This window comes from Hyperoodon ampullatus (genome assembly GCF_949752795.1).
Source record: "Hyperoodon ampullatus genome assembly, chromosome: 4".
Lineage (NCBI taxonomy): Eukaryota > Metazoa > Chordata > Mammalia > Artiodactyla > Ziphiidae > Hyperoodon > Hyperoodon ampullatus.
This window is the reverse complement of record NC_136917.1, coordinates 143,878,693-143,901,427: the sequence shown is the minus strand read 5'-3', so window position 1 is coordinate 143,901,427 and position 22,735 is coordinate 143,878,693. Positions and strand designations below refer to the sequence as shown.

The following is a 22,735-nucleotide window of genomic DNA, read 5'->3' as shown; positions in this document are numbered from 1 at the left end:
CGGATTAGAAACCAGGAATCTGACTCCAGCGTTCTCACTCTTAACCATTCCACTATATTGCAAAATTCAGTCTAATTTTCACTGTTTTTCTAGGCTGAAGGAGAAGTGTTATCATGACATTCCAGACCCTTACAAGAGCAGTGTCCTGTCATTAATAAAATCCAAGGTAAATGCTGGGAAATTGTATGGATACTCATATGCTTGTTAAAGACCAACCCAGGGCTGGGGTTATAATAATCATACACTCCTAGACCTTCTCAGGAAGATGTCACAAAGCAAAAGCCTCTTCTCCCATAGCCATGAAAGGGTTGAACGCAACTTTGATTTCTTCTGTCGGGATAGCTTTTGGTTTTCAACATCACCTCCAGTTAACTTGGGACCAGGATAAAACAAAACAAAAAAAAAAATTGAAGCTCTAAGTGCGTTTCACATACTTTATATACTGTGATACACACACACACCTTTGCACACTTTCTGTTTCTGTTCCAGGAGAATCCTCATCTAACGATAATGAATGTCAACGACTGTGTTCCAGATGCTATTGAAGTTATAAACAAGCCGGAAGGGAGTAAGATACAGTTCTTAGGCACTAGGAAGTCACTCACAGAAACTGAATTTACTGAGCCTGCCTACATTTACCTCCTTCCGACAGAGAAGAACTACTCTGGCCCTGGACCTTGCATCTGTTTTGAGAACTTCACCTATAATCAGGCAGCTTCTGACTTTGCTTCTTGTGGACATTTCCCAGCAACCCCTCAAGCCCCACCACATCAGCTGGGACCACTGACTTCACCTGAAAATTTACTAAAGGCACTGGAACAAAACTACATGAATTCCCTGGGAGAAATCCCAGCCGGAGAAGCTAATTTGAATTATGTGTCCCAGTTGGCTTCACCCACCTCTGGAGACAAGGACAGCCTGCCAACAAATCCACCAGAGCCAGCACTCTGTTCAGAGTATAAAATGCAAATGGCCATACCCCTGGGTCTTGCCTCCGCTCCCCCAAGTGAGAACAGCAGCCTCTCCTCCACTACCCTTTTAGTTCAAGGTGAACACTGCCGCTAAGCAGTGTACCCATTTCATATCCTTATGCTACACAGACCCTAGGAGAAGCATAGCCGGCACCATTCCATCACCAGATACCTCGGGGCTTAATCCCAGTGAGGTAGCATCACCATTGTCAGGTCTGATTTATATAATCCTGCTAGGTTTTGAAGGTCAGAAGCTATGAAACTTAACATTAACCCTTGGAGCAGGCTCACTGTAGAAATGGCAGGACCATGGGAACAGGCTTACCTTGCTGCTGCGTGTTCCACATTCACCTTTATAACAGCAGACTTGGCACTTGACATAGGGATAGACCCCATCCACTCAGTACTGGACAGGTCCTTGAAGTTCAGTTTTTAGTAAGAAAGTATTTCCATTAAGTTTTACCCCACATTTAGTATCTTAAGAGTAAAGGAACTAGATTTCAGGCTTTAATAAAGGCTACAGAAGATTCGTTACTGGAGCATAAATTGTCAATGTTAATGTATTCTGGGTGTGTTTAATGAAGAAGTCACAGATATTTGAGACCAAAACAGATTTTAGACTTGCTTTGAAGTGATGATAATTTGTAGCTCATTGATGATGTAGTAAAGTGAACTCTTCCTATTAGACCTTATCTAATAGGTAAGACATGCGAATGAATCGATGAGATCCCCACAACTGTCCTTCTGTTTAGTTTACCACGGTTAAAGAGTGGGACTGGCATGGAACCCCTGCCTCAGTGTCAAGATTATAGCACTCCTACTTAGTAGGCACGTCTTCTACCACAATTTTTGATGACTACCTCAGAACAGATAAAAGGACAATGTCATTAATTCCATTCACATTTATGGTTCCTCTTTTTTTCAAGAACTCTGATATATAAATGACCTATTTTCAGTAAGCATCTTTTGGACTCTGCAGTAGGTTGTCTGGGTCAAGATAATGCCTTCACTGTCTCCTTATATTCCTATTATGCTAACATGATAAAATGAAACCTCATTGTTGAACATCATTTAGATATAACTGCAAAAGGCTAAATGGAGTGGGAACTCCTGTAGTGGCTCAGCAGCAGCTTTGTCTCTTTGAACCAATATATGCAAAGCACATACCTGGTACATAGCAGGTGTTCAATCATGCTAGAGTTCTTTTCTTTCTGCCCGACAACCCTTAATGTTTACTTATCACACTTCTAAACAAGCACAGTTAGGGGCTCCTTTTTCTTTGTTGTGGTGGAGATGACGCTGCCTGTGCTTCTGGTACCGAATGCCCTATGCTGTGCCATTCCACGCCATGAAGAATGAGAGAGAAGGAGCCAAGCTGAAAGGAACATGGCTGTCAACTGACCTAAATATACACAAACCCGGACTTCTGTTCAGGCTTTTCAACTTTTTCCTTCCATATAACTAAGCCTTTGCCTGAATAATGGGCTATGTACACCTAACACAGTACAAACGAGTATCTTGATTAAGTGTTCTGAGAAGACTCGGGCCAGTATTGTTATCATTTAGCCTCTTTGAGTTTGTCATGATGCAATTATAAAAGTACATAGAAACATCAATGACAGTGATGATTGATTTGTAAATAGTATCTTTCATGAAGATTAAAAAAAAATAATAATCCACAAAACCTTGAAGTCATTTTTGTTGCAATAAGCTTTAAAATATTTCACCATTGCATTATTTTGTTTTCTCTACCTCAATGAAATGAAAATCTTAACAATTATTATAGCCGATAAATAAGCTTACTAGAAATGTAAATTCCTGAGTACCAGTCCAAATCTCATAACCAGAATCTCTGTGGTCCAAGGCCTGGAATTCATATATTTCATAAGTTTCCAGGCATTCAGATGCACACTTGACTTTGAGAATCATTGGTCTAAGTCAAATGAAGATGTCTTTCTGAAATATGACAACATACCAATAGGATAGGCTGGGCTATATAACTTTGTCCTTACAGTATCACTATGACTATAGTTTTGGCTGTAAACATTCTTCTCCCATCTTTGTAAATAACCAAATAACTTAGTATTTGAAACCTATATGCCATTTAACAGCATCATTTTAAGAAGTGTTATTCAGAAACTTTGAAATTTGTATTCATGTGTCAGAATTATTACGATTAAAAAAAAAAAACCAACTCATGGAGAATTTCAAATATATACAAACGGAGAAGAGTTTAGCAAACCCTTATGCACTGTCATCAATCCGAACAGCCACTAAACCATGTTTGTTTTAGTCCATCTATACTCTTATTCAGTCTCCCTCCTGATATGATTTTGAAGCAAATCATGATTTCATCTGTAAATATTTCTCTAAATAGGGTTTACTTTTTCTAATATAGCCATAATACCTTTAAAAAAAACAAACCTATCAAAAATCAAACAACCCAATCAAAAAATGGGTAGAAGATCTAAATAGACATTTCTTCAAAGAAGACATACAGATGGCCAAAAAGCACATGAAAAGATGCTCAGCATTGCTAATTATCAGAGAAATGCAAATCAAAACTACAATGAGGTATCACCTCACACAGGTCAGAATGGCCATCGTCAAAAAGTCTACAAACAATAAATGCTGGAGAGGGTGTGGAGAAAAGGGAACCCTCCTACACTTTTGGTGGGAGTGTATATTGGTACAACCACTATGGAGAACAGAATGGAGCTTCCTTAAAAAACTATAAATAGAACTACCATATGACCCAGCAATCCCACTACTGGGCATATAGCCTGAGAAAACCATAATTCAAAAAGATACATGCACCCCCAATGTTCATTGCAGCACTATTTACAATAGCCAAGACACGGAAGTAACCTAAATGTCCATCAACAAAGGAATGAATTAAGAAGATGTAATACATATATACAATGGACTGCTAGCCATAAAAAAAAAAATGAAATAATGCCATTTGCAAGAACATGGATGGACCTAGAGGTTATCATACTAAGTAAGTCAGAGAAAGACAAACATGATATCACTTATATGTGGAATCTAAAAAAAAGCTGATACAAATGAATTTATTTACAAAACAGGCTCACAGACTTCAAAAACAAACTTATGATTACCAAAGGGGAAAGGTGGGGGGGGGGTTGGGAGAGATAAATTAGAAGGTTGGGATTAACATATACACACTACTGTATATAAAATAATCAACAAGAACCTACTGTATAGCACAGAGAACTCTATACTCAATATTCTGTAATAACCTACATGGGAAAAGAATCTGAAAAAGAATGGATATATGTATACGTATAACTGAATCACTTTGCTGTACATGTGAAACTAACACAACATTGTAAATCAACTATACTCCAATATAAAATAAAAAATTAAAAGAATTAAAATTCAAACAAAATCACATCTAAAACCTAGTTAGTAATATTCCTTAGCAATATCAGGATATTTTGATGGTGAGAAGAACTGGCAACTGACCTACAAATAATGCCTCGGCCTGATGACTGGTCCTCAGCTGCAGGTAGATAGGCTGGGAGCAGGGACCTAGTCACACAGCAGAGCTATGGACCTGCTGAAAGTGCCTGCTGACATTCCAACACCTGACTCATACTAATTCTAGTGAAACTGATTCTCCACTAGAATATGATTAATTAAGAAAATCAGGTTGAATTAGACAACATCAAATATTTCTTCTAAGGGTTCTGTGGAAAGATTAGCTTTCATCTCAAAAAAATTACAAAACATACTAAACATTTTGCATAAAGTAGGACTTTGAAAATCTTTGAAGAGGTACTTCCCTGGTGGTCCAGTGGTTAAGACTCTGCAATTCTACTGCAGGGGGCGCGGGTTCAATCTCTGGTCGGGGAACTAGGATCCAGAATGCCACAAGGTGCGGCCAAAAAAAAAAAAAAAAAAAAAAACCTTCAAAGAGATACAACAGAAGATTAAAAGCCTTCAAAAGTAGCAGTTAAAATAATACTTACAATGACTAAATGTATTCAATTTAAAGGACTAAGCAAATGTAGTTCTCTTTGTCCTCTAAGCATTAAAGAAACAAAGTTTTAGTACATTTGGATTTTTTTGAAATCAAAACAAAATTAGTTGCTACGGTTTGAATGATGCCCCCCCCCCAAATTCCTATGTTGAAATCCTAACACCCAAAGATGATGGTATTAGTAGATGGGGCCTTTGGGAGGTGATTAGGTCAGGAGGCCAGAGCTCTCATGAATGGGATTAATGCTCTTCTAAGAGACACTAGTTTCCTAGTCCCTTCTGCCATGTGAGGACACAAGACACAAGAAGTCTGGGACCTGAAAGAGGGCCCTCACCCAAACATGTTCACACCCTGATTTCAGACTTTCAGCCAACAAAAGTGTGAGAAATAAATCTGTTGTTTATAAACTGCCCAGTCTATGGTATTTTGTTACAGCAGCCCAAATGGACTTGGACAGTACTTTATTTTTAAAAATTTTTTAAACTTTTTACTTTGTATTGGAGGATAGCCAATTAACAATGTTGTGATAGTTTCAGGTGCACAGCAAAGCAACTCAGCCATACCTATACATGTATCCATTCTCCCCCAGACTTCCCTCCCATCCAGGCTGCCAGGTGACACTGAACAGAGTTCCCTGTGCTATACAGTAGGTCCCTGTTGGTTATTTTAAATATTGCAGTGTGTACATGTCGATCCCAAACTTCCTAACTATCCCTCCTTCCACACCCTTCCCCCCTGGTAACCGTAAGTTAGTTCTCTAAGTCTGTGAGTCTGTTTCTGTTTTGTAAATAAGTTCATTTGTAACATTTCTTTTTAGATTCCACACATAAGGGATATCATAGGATATTCTTCTTTCTCTAGGACGGTACTTTATATACCAAAGAGTTTTAAAAGATGAAACAAACTGAAGTTCAGCTATATCGTCAGTTTTCAAAGGTGAGCTGCGTGATGATGATTAAGTGTGCTTTTTAGTTGATTTGGGGGCCAACTACGTTTCTGTTGAAAAACAATAGTAGAAGGCAATATGAAAATGATACACATGTGCTTAAAAACCAAACTCTCCAAAACAAATCTATTTCTGAATACATTTTACCACATTTAATCAACTGTAACAGACCCCAGCTTTGACACTGAATTTTGTTCTCCAGGCTTGATAATTCCCTTTGTGGTATTTTCTTTTGCCACTAGGTGGCTGTAGGTTAGCTTACCTGATCCAGGCCAGTTTCTGTGTGAGAAATCAAATAGCTTATACAGAAAATAGCTTATATATCATACCATCATTGCTCATTTTGTATATTAATCACTAAAAAAATCAGAATTGTTCTATAGATCGATCCACTATTTCAAGCCCTTTACAATAAACTGCAGTTAAAAAATAAAAACTAAAGATATTTGATTAGATTATGAAGTGTTTAGAAAGTATAAATAGCTATTTTAAAACATCTGGAACAAGCTGCTATGTGTTACTGAACCAGATTCTTATCTATGGTACCTAAAAGTCACTTTTACCAGCCTCAGTGGTACATAAATCAACACTGATGGTTTTAAAATTTCAAATAGAATGACACAAGTTTAAGAATTTTTAAGTACATTTTATTAAGAATGTATCCCTTTGATAAGATTATGCTTCAGGAGGCTTTTAATGCCCTTGACATAAAACTGTACACATTATACAAAAACAAGAAAACCACAAAAAAAAATCAAGGTGAGCAAAACCATTAGAGGACAAACCTTATTTAAATTATACACAACTCAATGAAATATTCTTACGGAAAATATATAAATACTTTTTCTTTCTATGTTACAGTTATACAATATAAATCAGATTTCAATGTCTGTTCAGTGACCTACAAACACCAGAACCTCCAAATATGTAGCAGCGTATTACTAAATAAAAAAGAAAATTTTGTGGTTAGGGAGCATTAAGTCAGATTTTTTTCACAATCCCTAACCACTTTTCAAAACTAATTTACACCATTTGTTTTACAATGCAGCTTTAGGGTTTCTGACAGGCCAATAATGGAACATTTTTCAACTATTATCTATGAAAGTTTTAATCTCCCCCCTCCTTTGCCCCAAGACTTTGCATTTTGTGCTAAGTCAACCTATTTAGTGGCAAAATTACAAGATATACTTTTTTGGCATAAATTATATTTTTCAAATTAAATATTTTATAAAGAAGGTCAAACAAAATGTGCAATTTATGCATGCTGTGGCATAGCTATCCACCTATATTACAAAAATACTCTAAAGGGGAGAAAATCCACATTCTGTGTGAGTCATAAAACACTACTATGAATGAAAACTACCCTGGGAACCTAAAAGAAAAAACAAATGCTCCTAGAAAGATTCTCACAGATTTCAATATTGTCTGATAAGCACTGCTATTAATTTTACCGGTATGCTTTTATAATCAAACTCTCACTGTAGTGATACTCTTGAAATGAAGCTGGTAATAATGTGTTCCCTGAATGGGGAGACAAGGGAGACCTTTCCCAACTTACATTTTGGAAAATGTAAAATGTTCTTTTATTCCAACAGCTCTTCTCATAAAACTCTCTCAATTAATTCTGTTTCTTTTTTCCCATGTTCAATGGATTGTGAATTTGAGACCAAACTGGAAGCATAGGACAAAAGGGGAAAAACCTTCCTTCCAAAGGACCTTTCCCAAGGTAGTTTACAAAGCTCCTCTCACACAAAATTAGCACCTCACTCTTACCATGCAAAAGTAACTGCAGTTATAATTTGGATGACAATTTGATTGCTTTTTATTGCTTAATGATCTGTGCTTTAATGTGGGAATAAAAGGCATCCTCTGAATGGAATGAAAAAAAATTTATATAAATAGCAGGAGACAAATCTAAATAAGCACTCCCACCTCACTGCTGAACACTCTGCCATTGTAATATGCCCAGAAAAACTCAGCTTTAATTACCTCAAGCTCTGGATAAAAGAGCTCAAAACTATTAAAGCCACCCCATTTCAAAAGGACTTATACACCTGATGTTAGAGTAACTACCATAATAAAGTATATACCTTCAAAGAGCCTCTTTCAAAGTCAATGTCTTACAGAATGCCCTTATGCTACCAATCTTCATTAGAAAATTTTTTATTAGGGAGAAAAGACTTTTCCCCCCCTCAAGTCTATCTAAGCATAAATAGGAAGTAAAAGTATAAGAAATTTTAGACCATATTTAATTACAAATACTAATTTCTAATTTCCTTATTTATCAGTATTTACTTATTAGTATGTGAAGCTGAAATCTGTTCTTGAAAAAAATTTCGATTAGAAATGACAATTCACTTTACAATTAGAAATTCACAGTTTACAACCAGCACAACTGCCCAAATTCCTCCAAATTATTCAATAATTACCAGTAGTACAAATTTATATGGACTAATAATTCTAAAATCTTGAAAAACTACAGTATTGACATTATTTTGGTATTTTATAGTCTGGTAATATCTATTACATATAGGTGCTTTTCTCAATTATTTCTATTACCACTGACAACATTCCTAACCTTTTCTGCTATAATTTAATATTTTAAACACTTAAGTAAATCACTTGGCACCGCATGTGAGCATTTTTCATCATAGAAGTCTACTTTTATACAAATAAGTACTTTAAGGAAACATATTAGACCTGTCAGTGAAACATGGATAAACCAAATAGCACTATACATTTAAGTATAGACATCTTTTTTTCTTAGATTACTGAGAACCACAAAGCTCTGTCTCCCCAAACTAAGTGCTATAGGCAAATATTATGATATATACACACGTCTTTCAAAGTAATAATCCAAAAAACTGTTCAGGCTAATAGTAACGAAGACTTCATTTCAGGATGGATGAGTGAGGTGGGGTCCAGGGATGGGTGTATGGGTGTGTGTGTGTGTGTGTGTGTGTGTGTAACAAAAAAGAATTTACTGTTAACTTTTGAGGGATTAAACCACAGATTTTATATTAACTGAGGTAGTGTTTAAAATGAATGTCTAAAATATGTTAATCCCATTATTAATAAGATTACTACATCACCTCCTTTGGAGTTTTTAATCACTATCTGGTCTAGTATCTCTGACATTTGGTTCTCTGGAAGGCAGTTTAATCATCCAAGACCAAAGACCAAGGTGACAGGCAACGTTCTTAGAAGTACTGTTAACATTTAAATAAACACTTGGGTTCAGTGATAAATTAAAGTTAAAAAAAAAAGCATTTCTTTTATCTTCAATTGGATTTTATGAAAGAAAGTCTGAAGAACCACTTTTTAACATAAGCAGAAGCTTACAGCCCTTATCTGCTTTGTTATAATGTAAGTTGCTACACAGTGCACATAAGAACAATTCACTGAAGTGCAGTCAAAGAGGTGTTATGAAGTGAGATGAAATGCTTCATCCCAATTGGAACTTTCAGTGCCAGTATATTAAAAAAAAAAAAAAAAAAATCTCTGTGAGTAATACGTTTTCTAGTTCACAGGGTTCTTTACAGAGATCTCAAAGAAAAAGCCCATTATAAAAAGGATCTGTAATATGGGAAGATATTAATCCATGTACTATGACTGTGTCAGAGCTGATGCATAACTGTAAAAATGGTCTAAACAAATGAATTAAAAAAGGGTCCTAATCAGTCCAGCTGGATTTTTTTCTATTTATATACAGACCTCAAAAAAGATAATCCTTTCATTTACAAGCATTCTAATGAGGATGGCCATGCTTTTTTATATACAAATTTGCATATGTTTAATTCCTGTAAAGATTTCCAAATATTTTTAGACATACACAAATTAAACACACAAATAAACAAAACCTTGCCCTCATCAACTTAATTTTGCAAATGTGATAAAGGCAATTACTGTACTCATAAACTCACCTATCACTGCATTTAGTTTGTGCAAAACAAGAACACTGATATAAAAATTAAATTACTGCTGCTTTAAAATTTGGTTCTTAAGGCTTTTCACTACAATTTTTAATCGTAATAGTAAGTTTCATTAATGATTTTTTAAAAGGAACTATGGCTTTTCTTTTCCCATGGAATGTATAAATTGTAGGCAAACTTATCTTTTCCTCAAGAGATGCAAGATTTTATTTAATGCTTTCTTTTGCTTTAGGTCTAAATTAATAGTGCTTGTTCAAGTTACGGTTTAAAATGGTGATATGGGAAGCTGATGAAAATGGAAGTCCACTGAAAATATATGCATTCTATGAATGGAAAATACTTTGAATTATAAAATAATTTTCTGATTTTAATCAGGAACTGTAGTGAAAAACCTTAATTAGTTCAAATAGCCTACGATAACACATTGCAACAAAACTGAAGAGATGGAAAACAAATAAGAAACTTTATGTAAGTCTAGTAACATAAAAATAATTTATAAGTCCTGGTTGTTGAGGCTCTTCTTTCGCTGTGAGGTTACAAACCTCTGTAGTGTTATAAACATGAAGAAAAAAGTGGAAGGGCCAAAGATCCCCCTCTAATACCAGCAGTTACAGCACACCCCATTGTGCTAATAGGATGCAGCCTCAGAGACACTGATTCCTAGTTTCCACAAATTAGTTAACAAACAAGGCATCTTTATATTTACCCTAAAAAAAGAATTCAGAAATAACGGTGTGAAGGGTGCTTCTGCATATCTTATTATTGTTCCACTGTTATTATGCTCTTAAAATGAAAAAATAGAAAACCTATGTAGGTATTCAGTGCTTGGCTCTTGCATACAATGGTAACTAAAACTCTTAAAACTGTGGTAATGAACAATGAACCCCCAAAAGGGCTCAACGGGGGAGAGAGGAAGTTGTTTCGGTTATGGAAGTCCGCAGTTCCAACTGCTCATGTACCAGTAATTGCTGGAACAGCATATAGAAGATACTCCTATCTTTGCTGCCCAGTCAATCGGCATTTTCTGAGGCTTTTAGAAGTCCACAAATATGAATATATATAGTATACATCTATATACATCATAAATATGAGGTCAGGATTCAACAGACGTATCAACTATAGGTTGCTTTGGTGGTGTTGCCAAGACAGCCTCTGCTTCTTCATGCATCTAGAAAAGAAGTGGTAAATTATTAATGACTTTCTAGTGTATCAACAGATATAATCTCTTTTAACTTAATTCAAAGAGAATTATTTTTGAAAGATAAAGTTCAAAAGTACAAATCCTACTTACTTGTAAAAACTGTACATCCTGAAATAATTCTTGTATGAACCTCCGACATGGAAGTCTAAATGTGCAGTGTGACAGCAAATGGGAAACCTCAGAGTAAAGGCATATGTCATCAAATGTTTGAGGATACTTCTCCTTAATTCTAAAATGAAAGAAAAGACTAGGATGTGATAAAAATTATAATAATGACTTTGCTATTTTCTTTCAAAATATCACTTTTTAAATATCTTTTTCCTCCAGATATTGATTAAGTGGCATATCTGGGTGATGGCATAAGAATATAAAATAGTAAATATTCCTACCTCACACTTACATTAGCTAATTTAAATTTGGGGTTATCTCTTAAAATGATAAAAACACAAATACTTCTTGGAAAGTTAGAAATATTCTTTTTCACTGGCATGAGAAATTACAAAATTTATTTATCAGCCTAGGATAACTCAAGTATTTTCAAAACTAAGTTTTAAAATAGAAATAAGTTTTTAAAGTTAGACTGAAATTATTAATATCCTTGACTGGGCTCTCTCTCTATATCTTTCAACCTTTAACAGTGGCTTTTAGCTGGCACAGCATCTCAGAGTCAGTGGTGGTGTGGGGTAATACACAGATTAAGGACACACTATACTTAGAGCTTCTGGCCAGGAGGTCTGCAGTGGGACCCTGGCATCTGTGTTACTATATTTTGTAAAGCCCCACAAGAGACCCTGAGGTACATTTTTTTTTTTTTTTTGAGGACCACTGCTTTAAATAGTGCAAATCAAAGATGTTGAAGATTGCCTGAATTTTCTTTTATCATGTTGCTGTGATTTAGAAAAGCAATAAAAATTCTGCAACTTTTATTAAAAGAAAGGAGTAAAAATAGGGAAAAATTAAACCAAGAAAATATCACTTATTTTTATGTATGCCAGCTTTTCTTAAGCTTTATGGTCTCAGGATACCCCTACTTTCTTAAAAATTACTGAGAACCCCACAAATCTTATTTTTTGTGGGTGATAGCCATCAATAATTACCATATAAGAAAGTAAAGTTGAGAAAATTTCAAAATATTTATTAATTCATTTAAAAATAAAATTATTACATGTTAACATAAATACATATACTTTAATGAAAAAAACCTATATTTTCCAAAACTAAAAAAGTGAGAAGATTGGTATTGTTTTACATTTTTACAGATCTCTTTAAAGTCTGGCTGAATAGAAGATAGCTGGATTCACATACCTGCTTCTGCATTCAATTTGTAACCGTATGTTAGTTTGGTTGACGTATGTAAAGAAAATCTAGTCTCACTCAGATATGCCATGCAGTTGAGAACCACTGATGTAAGCTAATTAGTCTAACTTTTGAAGTATTTCAAATATCTTTTTCACCATAAAAAGCAGAACAAAGAATACTCATGCTCATAGCTTACTTACGTTAAAAGCCCAGTTTCATGACATTTAGTTGAAACTGAACTACTCAAATTAATGACTAATCTCAGAACTTCTTTGCGAAGGAGTATACGGCACATTGGTGTATCATCTGGAATTGTTTTAACACCTGAAGGGAAGATTAAAATATTTTATCTATATCACAATAGAAAATTATTATAACTCATGGAATTTGTTTTTTCAACTCTACCAAAGATATAAAACTGAGATAAATTGCACATGACCTGCCAATCATTTTGGGAGCAAAATTCTTTCTAATGAAAGCAGATAGCTAAGAGGGTATGTATCAGCAGCTGATATAGGTGCAACAGTTATCTAAACATACCTCAGTAAAACTGACTTGTCACAGTTATGAGACAACTTTAATTAACAGTATGTATCTTACAACAACAACAGACTAAGTATAGTTATATTAACAGGGCTTGGATTTAAATCTGAAAACTTACCTAGTAGCAATTCTGTGCTTTTGGTGCTGCTGGCTGATCCTTCTTGAGACACTCCATCACTGCATCCAGAAATGCCCGAAAATTTAGAGGGAACTACTTCTAAGGGATTATGGATAGTCTGCTCACACCAATCAGAATATGGAATGTCTTGAAGGTCTGAAGAAAAAATTAAATCAATTAACAGATCATAATGGCTTAATTCCTATGCTCGCACTGTATACTGCAGAAGAGATGATTCCTTGTAATTTCTTTCCAGTCTTCAATAATTATTTTCCTTGATGAAGATTTTCAAAGTAAATTCAGACCACTCAGATAGTAAAATTTGTTAAATTCTAGACATTTATACATAAAATTTTATACTCCTAAATTATAAAAAATACATAAATATGTTTATTTAAAGAATTCAAATAAAGATGTATACAGAATAAAAAATGAAGGTACCTTATCTACCCCCTCTCCCATCCCTCCCACCCCCAAACTAAATACCCCTCTCTTAAATATATAAAAATTCAGATATTTGCTATTTTAAATTTCTCCTTCTTGCTCTTTTGGTGTATAAGTGGGATTATACTGTATCTATTGTTCTATCACTTGCTGTTCCCACCATTTAATAATTACCAATATTAGAATCACAGTTCCCTGGGCTTATCAGTTCCTTTCTTAGAGTTAAATTTACTATACTACCCATGCATTGCTAAGGTATACTCCTAGATGGGATTTTAAGGTCAACCAAACATCTTAGTGCTGTTAAAATGACATCAATATTTTTTATTTAAAAATTTCCTGAGCACTTTAAGTGATTAGAGCAAATGGAAATCAGAAAGTCTTTGGTTATCCTTTTAGTAAGTAACATTGGGCAACCCAGAATATCATGCAACCTCATTAGCTACAAAAGAGATTGAGAGAGAAGAGACACTCTAAGCCAGAAGGTGAGACCTCTTGATAGCTAGTTCAGTCCTCTTTCCACTACAACACATTGTCAGAGTATTAAAAAGAGCTTTTAAAAAAGCTTTTTAAAAAGTCCAGGAAACTAGACCAATGTAAACACACACTACCTCTCCCTATGCTGTTTTCAACAGAATAGATATGACCACCTCATCTCATCTTTAAGCACTTCCTAAGATTAATATTTACATAGTACTAAGCGGAACATGCTTTGGTTCCTCAGAAAATCAATTTAGCTATAGCTTTAATAATATTAAGGAAATCATGCATCTGTCAGGCACTTAAAAGTAATGTATGGTATTTAAATTATACATTGATTTAAAATATAAAACTACTGCCAAAAGATCTGAGAACTAAAGATGTACTTAAAAGCCAGCAATGCTGAATAACCAGGTAAGAGATGACTATGTTATTTTAGACTCAGTTGATGAGCTCCCCAGGGAGTAAAATGAAAAAATATTCCAGTGCAAGTAACAATAAGAAAATTATACTTCTTTTAATCAACATGTTTCTGAAAAGTTATAAACTAATTCATTTCAGCCTCACCTTCAACCAGTGATGACTCCTAACATTTCTAACCTGTTACAACCACATCTTATTTCTAAAGATATCATTCATTCTCCTTAAAAAAAAAAAAAAAAATCATGCCTCTAACTAAGCCAGGCCAAAAGAATTAGTTTCTCCCACTGGAAGATGTGAAAAAGCATCCTGAGTATAGTGATAAAAGAAGGCTTTTACTACATGGGGTATTTTTTTGTGTGAAACCTGCTATAAACCATATGAATAAAATTTTTTAATGAAATAATTACATGTGCTAAATGGAAACTTCAGAGAACAAGTGGGTAGAATATAGGCACTATTTATAAATTGGCAGGATAAGGAGAACCAAAACTTCTTGAAACTGGGACAGGAACAGCTAGTTGGCCTCCTTCTTCTTATGCATGGAAAGTAATGCCTAGGACTCTGCTGAAGGCAAAACTGTGCATACTATATTGATGATACTGACTTTTAGGGACCTTTATTTTCTATCTTCTCTTAAAAAGTATTCAATGCAATGACACTTACACTTTTACTCAACACATTTTATTTCAAGATTATTTTTAATTTGGATGAAGCATTATGTCCATAAACTGAACCATTTTATCTATGTGATTGATGTTTAGCTTCTTCACTGTAGTTGTTTGCTTTTACTGCTTCCTCTCTTTTTAATTAACAATATTCTAGCTCAGCTTTATTTTATCTTTTAATTATAAATGGAGACATGAAGCATAGGACAGACCAGACTCTAAGAAACTGGATACCTTCTTTATTCCCTGTATCTGGGCATAAGGCTGACTCCAGCCACTATATGTGGGAAAGAACAAAAAGCTCTAAGCAAAAAATTACATAAGTCCATATGGGTTAATTCAGAAAAATCATAAGCTAAATTTTTCCTATCAGAAAGTAGTCAAGTCGCCAAATAGCTTATCTGAAATGCTGAAACAATTCTTTATGAAAAACATTAAGAATTTCTGTGAGGAGCTCTGTCTCTGGTAGATATACCCACCTGATCACCAATTCCCCTTGGCAGCAGGGATGTAAAATGAAATGAACAAGGAGATTTTCCTTAGGAGCATAGTAAGATCATTCTAACTGACGTATCAGAATTTATGAAAGGATATTATTTCTAACATAAACAACTTAGTGTGAGTTACCATTAACGGAGAGCCTACTGAATGTTAATCTTACATGTTAGTAAGTACCAAAACCACACCATAAGGCAGGTATCATTATTCCTATTTAGAGATTTAAGAAAAAATTAAAGTAAAGCTCAGTGAAACTAAGTAGACTGCCCAAGATCAGATAACTAATAAGATGGAAAAGTTTGGCTTTGAGCCTAAGTCTCCTTGATACCAAAACTCACACTCTGCTATGTTTACACCAGGGGTCTTCAGTGTTTCTTGAAGCCCTGGCATTTCCTAGCCTCCTCTACCCCCAATTTTATACTTGGGCAAGGCCAGTAGATGGGGTGCCACCCCACTGTTCCCCTTACACCCTCATCTGCATACCACTGAGCTTTTGTATAGATTTTGATTGAAACATGGGTTTTGCAGCTAAAATAATTTTGAAAACCATCACTGTCTCTTTAGGGCCTTCCCCTACCCCATGTAGTTTCTACCCACTCCTCACAAATTTGTCAGTTTAATAACCTAGACATTCAAACTGATCTCTTGCCATTATCTTTTATAGTTGGCTGATTTTTTTTCCAGTGCTCTCTCTTTCACAGATGGACTGGTCTAAAACACTTAGAAGGTTTCCCACTCAGTTGGTTAGCTACACTAGGGCAAATGTGGTGGCATACATAAAAGTGGACCCAAAAGAAACATATAATACTAAATGTTAAAAGGCCAACATGTTGCCTTGCACACTAAACAATACAATGCACAAGTATCTGTGAAGGTGGTAGACACAGAATAAAATGTTAGGAAATATCCTAATAGCCCTTCCAGTGAGCTTTAACATTTTTTGAACAACTACCACTACCAACACTACCAATACTACCACCAGACTGAAAGTTTCAAAGAATGAAAAGTCTTGTGTTCAAGTCCTGACATCCCTTTAAAATGATCATTACATAGTAGAGGGACAACTTCAGACTATAACTACAAAGCTACAGTAATCAAAACAATATGGTACTGGCACAAAAACAGATGTATAACATACAGATAAAGGGAACAGAATAGAGAGCCCAGAAATAAACCCATGCACTTATGGTCAATTCATCTATGAGAAAGGAGGCAAGAATATACAATGGGGAAAAGAAAGTCTCTTCAATAAGTGGTGCTGGAAAAACTGGACAGCTACATGTAAAAGAATGAAATTAGAACATTCCCTGGCACCATATACAAAAATAAACACAAAATGGATTAAAGACCTAAACTCCTAGAAGAAAACAGAGGCAGAACACTCTTTGACATAAATTGCAGTAGTATTTTCTTGGATCTGTCTCCTAGAGTAACTGAAATAAAAACAAAAATAAACCTAATTAAACTTAAAAGCTTCTGCACAGCAGAAAACAAAACAAAAAAACCCAAGAAACAAAACAAAAAAAACACCCCATAAACAAAATGACAACTTATAGACTGTGAGAAAATATTTGCAAACAATGCTACTAACAGGAGATTAATTTCCAAAATACACAAACAGCTCATACAGCTCAGTATCAAAAAAAAAACACCCAAATAACCCAATCAAAAAATGGAAGACATAAATAAACATTTCTCCAAAGAAAACATATAGATGGCCATGAAAAGGCCAACAGGCACATGAAAAGATGCTCAATATCACTAATTATTAGAGAAATGCAAATCAAAACTACAAAGTATCACCTCACACCAGTCAGAATGGCCATCATTAAAAAGTCTACAAACAGTAAGTGCTGGAGACGGTGTGAAGAAATAGAAATGCTCCTACATTGTTGGTGAGAATGTAAATTGGTGCAGCCACTACGGAGAATGGTATGGAGGTTCCTTAAAAAACTAAAAACACAGTCACCATGTGATCCTGCAATCCCACTCCTGGGCATATATCTGGAGAAAACTCTAATTGGAAAAGATACATGCACCCCAATGTTCATAGCAGCACTATTTACAATAGCCAAGACATGGAAGCAACCTCAATGTCCATCAACAGATGAATGGATAAAGAAGATGGAATATTACTCAGCCATGAAAAAGAATGAAATAATGCCATTTGCAGCAACATGGATGGACCTAGAGATTATCATATTAAGTCAGAAAGAGAAAGACAAATATATGGTACCACTTATATGTGGAATCTAAAAATGATACAAATGAACTTATTTACAAAACAGAAATAGACTCACAGACATAGAAAACAAACAATGGTTACCAAAGGGGATGAGGGGGGATAAATTAGGAGTTTGGGATTAATATATACACACTATTATATATAAAATAGGTAAACAACAAGGGCCTACTGTATAGCATAGGGAACTATATTCAATATCTTGTAATAACCTACGATGGAAAAGAATCTGGAAGAGGATACACATACACACACACAACTGAATCACTTTGCTGTACACTTGAAAGTAACACAAATATTGTAAATTATCTATACTTCAATTTAAAAAAATAGTAGAGGAACTATTTTTTAATTATCTGCTATGGAAAATAAAGACGTCTCCTTTCTAATACACAAAATACTTAATATGGCTGATACCAGTGCTTCTCAAACATTAATGTGTACATGAATAATCTGGGCATCTTGTTAAAATGCTGATTCTGATTCTGCATGTGGGGCAGAGTCTGCATTTCTAGTAAGTGCTCAGGTGATGCTGATGCTGCTGGTCCGCTGACCACACTTTGGGTAGGACGGGCTCTGCAGGACCTGGCCCCTACCCGTTTTTCTAGGCTGATCCTGTATTTCCTCTCCCTTTGCTTTCTGAGCTCCATTCCCACAGGTGTCTTTTTAGTCCTTTCTACTTCCCATGCTTGCTCCCATCAGAGAAGACCTTTGCCCATGTTGCTTCCTCTCTCTCAAAATTCTCTATACTCCAGTCTTCACTTAGTTAGGTTCTATTCATTCTTTCAACCACTGCTCAATAACAATTCTTTGGAAGTTTCTTCTTTGATCTGCCTACTTGGTTATATTACTTTGTTAATACCATGTACCTATCCTTGATGGCGCTTGTTACAAATGCAGTATTATATTAATATTTGTGTACTGATTGATCGAGTGGTCAGTCAATCCATTTCCTTCTCCATTGGATTAGAGCTCAAAGAGTGTAAGAATAATATCTTGCTATTTTTCTCTCTCTCAATTGTTTTCCTAGCATCTAGTTTAATGCCTGATCCACAGTAGTGGTGTAATAAATATTAAGTTGAATGCATAAATCCGTAGAGGTTCAGTGACTTTTTAACAATTAGCCTGCCTCCCTTCATACCTCCGAGAGGGGTATCAATAGTAAACTGTAATCACTTCCCAATTAAGAGTTATTCTCCTCCCCACTTCGTATCACTAGAACAACAGGTGGAGGGGTTCTGATCCTGTGCCAAGGTGAGAGCCTTGATGACTGCAGCAAGTCTTCCATAAGTCCCACACTTGATGTGACTCCATTTGATTACTAGCTCAGTAATCACAAATGGATTAGAACTAGCTGGGACTGTCTTGTGACTGCGTAATTAGGGGGCTGACTTCCCTATTTCTTGTTTGATAAATAAAGAGAAAACACTTACATAGCAAAACTCCACAGTAAGTGCTTCACAGGTATTTGTTGAATGAGTAAATGAAGAAACAGAACTTAGAAGAACTAAAATATCATTAAAAATGTATAGACAAATGACTTAAAATAGCATCTTCTTTACTGTGTACAATACATCAGAACAATAATGCCCAAACCTTTCGCTCACAGAAAATGAAAATAATTATAGCACTCTGGGTCCCTGGACAGGACTGTTCACAGTGGTAAGTGCCTAGTCCAAGGGTTTGTCACACCCAGGCCTGACTGGGGCATGGAACCATGGAGGGGATTAATCTCTCAGCACATCCATATCCTATTTGTGGATGTGGTACAACAGTGTGCCGCAACCCATCAATTGGGAAGTTCTGAATCAGAATGCCATGGAGAAACGTGGATGAATGACCCAGAGAACTTTGGTTATCACTAGGTTTTTTTGAGGGTGGCTAAGTGATATTCACCAAGAAAAGCTATCTACAGTAATACTTTAAACACACATTTATAAAAAAGCTAAATCTGGATCTGATTCATTCACTCCCTCACCAAAAACATATTGAGTGCCTAGTATATAAAGCAGTACGCAGCTGGGTATTAGAAAATAAAAATGAAAAGGCATGACAGACCATACCCTGAAGGAACTTACTGAGTAGAAGGGAAGAAAATAACCAAGCAATAATTATCGTAAGAGATCTATGTACAAAGAGCAATGAAAGTAAAGAGGAAGAAGTGTCAACATCTCACTAAGAGGGTCAGAGAAAGCTTTGAAGATAAAACAGTCCCAGCTCTGAGGATGAGGTGGGCTTGCCAAATGGACTGTGTGTGAGCTTGCATGTGTGTGAGGAGGAGAAGGTGCAAGAGGTAACAGTAGGGAAAACACACTCTTCATGCCTAGAACCATGAAAAAGAGCACAGTCTGTTCAAAAAACATCTAGTCAGTCAGTAGCAGTGTATCAGTTATAAGATAGGAGAATGGTAAAAAAAAAAAACAGTAGACAGATCACACAAAGAGTCTTGTGTGCTGGACCTGAATAGGCGGTAAAAAAAACTGTCAACAGCCTAATCCAAGGCAGTAGTATGAAAGATGAATTGGAAGGGGAAAAAACTGGAGACAAACTTACTAACATTCCCACAGGGAGATGCTGAGTGACTGTACTAAGGCTGAGGTAATGCGAATGGAGTAAGAGGGATGATCAGTAGGGCTGGGAGATGACTTGTGACTGGAGCAGATTCAAAGGCAGGTGGATTCATCTTGAAGGACATAATCACTCACCTGAATGACTACATATTGCACTCAGTTGGTTACTGGGCTGGAAACCCAGAATTTCAATACAGACACAATAAAGGCAGTTATCATCTGTATGTTCCTGTAGTCCAGTGTCTTCTGTGCTTTCTAAAAACAGAGAAGCATCTGAATGGATTGAATTCATTATTTCTGTAAGACTCATCTGCTGTCGTAGCAAGTGAAAAGAGTTTTTTACAAGACCTCCAGTTCCAGATGGAAGACCTGTGCGTAAGTAAATATAAAACATAATCTGATGAAGATGGTATCAATGACACCTCTTTCAAGGTGCCTTAAACTATGTGAAATTTTAAAGAAGGGAAATTAGGGAAGAAAACCAGAACTCCTTTTATGATTCAAAATCTAACCTTAACTGGGGAGAAAAACAGGATAATTTGCTTTAAATTATGAAAATAATTAACATCAGCAGATATACTTATATTACTTTAATATGGGGTTTTAAATACAAAATAAAAAATTAAGATCATACAATTAGGTATAATTTCAATTCTTAATATTTGTGTAATCAATTCTTAATATTTGTGTAAAGAAAAGTAATAATTCCGAGTCTAAAGAGGTCCTTGTTAAGAAAAAATCATAAAGATTTTAAAGCTTTAAATTTGTGGCTGATACGCATATATTAATTAAAATACCACAGCTCATAGCAAAGAGAGATCATGTAATGTATAAGTACATTTTTCTCTCTCTCCTTTCCCCAAACAGCTGTTGCTTAGACCTATGAGTGTAAGTGTTAAAATTTTTTCACGTATTATTTGTTTAAAATAGAAGCAACTGATCAGGTTTTTGTCTTCTTGAGAGGCTTGGTACTTAGTTGGAAAAACACTTTAAGTCTCTCGCAAAAAAATACTGTGGTTTAATTTTAAATTGACTCAAACAATTATCTTGCTATAATTTTTTAAGTTGACCCAAAAGTAAGTATACCTGAATTTTTAGTGTCATCCTACTGAAAAGAATTTTCTTTTTAATATAAAGAGGAGAACAAAAACCATGCATTACCTCCTGCATCATGGGCAAACACTCTTGCACCTCGATCATCATGCGGAGATATGTTTTTTGCCTGAAAATAGGGGATATCCTTTACCTAAAATAGATATAAGTCATGGTAAGTCCTGTTATAAAAATTCACTTTATGTATATTAGCAAAATTAAATGAAATGTAATTTAAACAGAATTACTATAGCACATGAACCTATAATGAAAAGATACTGAAGAAGGTTAAATCACCAAAACTTGACAAAATAGCATAAAACCCTTAAGGTCCTTATCTATTCTTGGTGACTTAAATGGATATTAAAATAATTAGTTTAGAATTTATCTAAAATGTTTTTAGACTTCTAAACAAATGTGTATTCTTTAGCACTATCTACCTTCTAGAGATTTGTGAGTATTTCGTGGGATTAGCATAACATGTGGCTGCCATGTTTGGGATAAATAGGATCAAGGATTAAATAAAACAAGGAATACGTTGTACATTTCAAACTTACACAATGTTATATGTCAGTTATATCTCATTTAAAAAAAACAATAAGGAATAAGTCAAGTGTGACTAAAAAGCAAGATTAGGCATTAAAATTTCTATAGAGAATATACTGATAAAGACATCAAACAAGATGCTGATTTAGTGTGAGGAAAAGGATAATGTGCTGGGGACTTAGCGATGCTAAATAGAAGAGTATAGAATAGTTGAGAAAGGTGAAATAATTCTCATGGTAAAATTTCTTTAAATAACACTGCCAAAAAATACCACCTTCCCCCAAATTAGTATTTTCTCTAAATTATAATTTCTAGTAAGCAGTTATAGAATATGAAAAAAACCGTAAACCAACTCATAAGAAAACAATAGAATTTATGATACCTGGAATATATCATTGATGTCTACTGGAAGAGCAAGACCAATATAGTCATCTGAGCTACCATATGTTGCACTGGACACCATGGACCTCACTGAGGAGGATCGCTGCAGGGTATTTTGGTTAATAGGACTTAATAAATCTTCTTTATCTAGCGAAGCATAACTTAAAGCTTTCATGAACCTATAATACCATTAAAAAAACTATATTAGTTTCTTGATTTGTTATAGCAATCATATAAAGAATTATAGTTTATTTTCATACCTTCATAAAAGAAAAGAAGCTAGTCAAGTACTGAATGGTGCCATCTTATTTACTGAGAACATATGAATACTTGAAAGTATTTCTCTTATAAACTGATATATAAAAGGTCATCAGTAATGTT

At 35.0% G+C, this 22,735-nt stretch overlaps 2 protein-coding genes across 3 annotated transcripts in view; one reads left to right on the top strand and one right to left on the bottom strand.

The window, feature by feature from the left end:
- Window positions 1–1,065, top strand: part of OSMR (oncostatin M receptor) — a gene marked incomplete at its 3' end in the record, with an annotated part of 40,816 nt that extends 39,751 nt beyond the window's left edge. The window contains exons 16-17 of the mRNA XM_079702374.1: window positions 94–166; window positions 490–1,065. Of these exons, the coding sequence (XP_079558500.1) occupies window positions 94–166; window positions 490–1,065 (649 nt within the window). The remainder of the gene's footprint in view (window positions 1–93; window positions 167–489) is intronic.
- A 9,880-nt stretch (window positions 1,066–10,945) lies between these two features.
- The window catches only part of RICTOR (RPTOR independent companion of MTOR complex 2), a gene marked incomplete at both ends in the record, with an annotated part of 116,365 nt that continues 104,575 nt past the window's right edge, over window positions 10,946–22,735 (bottom strand). For both annotated transcript variants that reach the window (XM_079702361.1, XM_079702362.1), the window contains 7 exons: window positions 10,946–11,020; window positions 11,144–11,282; window positions 12,553–12,676; window positions 13,014–13,169; window positions 20,471–20,704; window positions 21,497–21,581; window positions 22,356–22,533. In XM_079702361.1, the coding sequence (XP_079558487.1) occupies window positions 10,946–11,020; window positions 11,144–11,282; window positions 12,553–12,676; window positions 13,014–13,169; window positions 20,471–20,704; window positions 21,497–21,581; window positions 22,356–22,533 (991 nt within the window). The remainder of the gene's footprint in view (window positions 11,021–11,143; window positions 11,283–12,552; window positions 12,677–13,013; window positions 13,170–20,470; window positions 20,705–21,496; window positions 21,582–22,355; window positions 22,534–22,735) is intronic.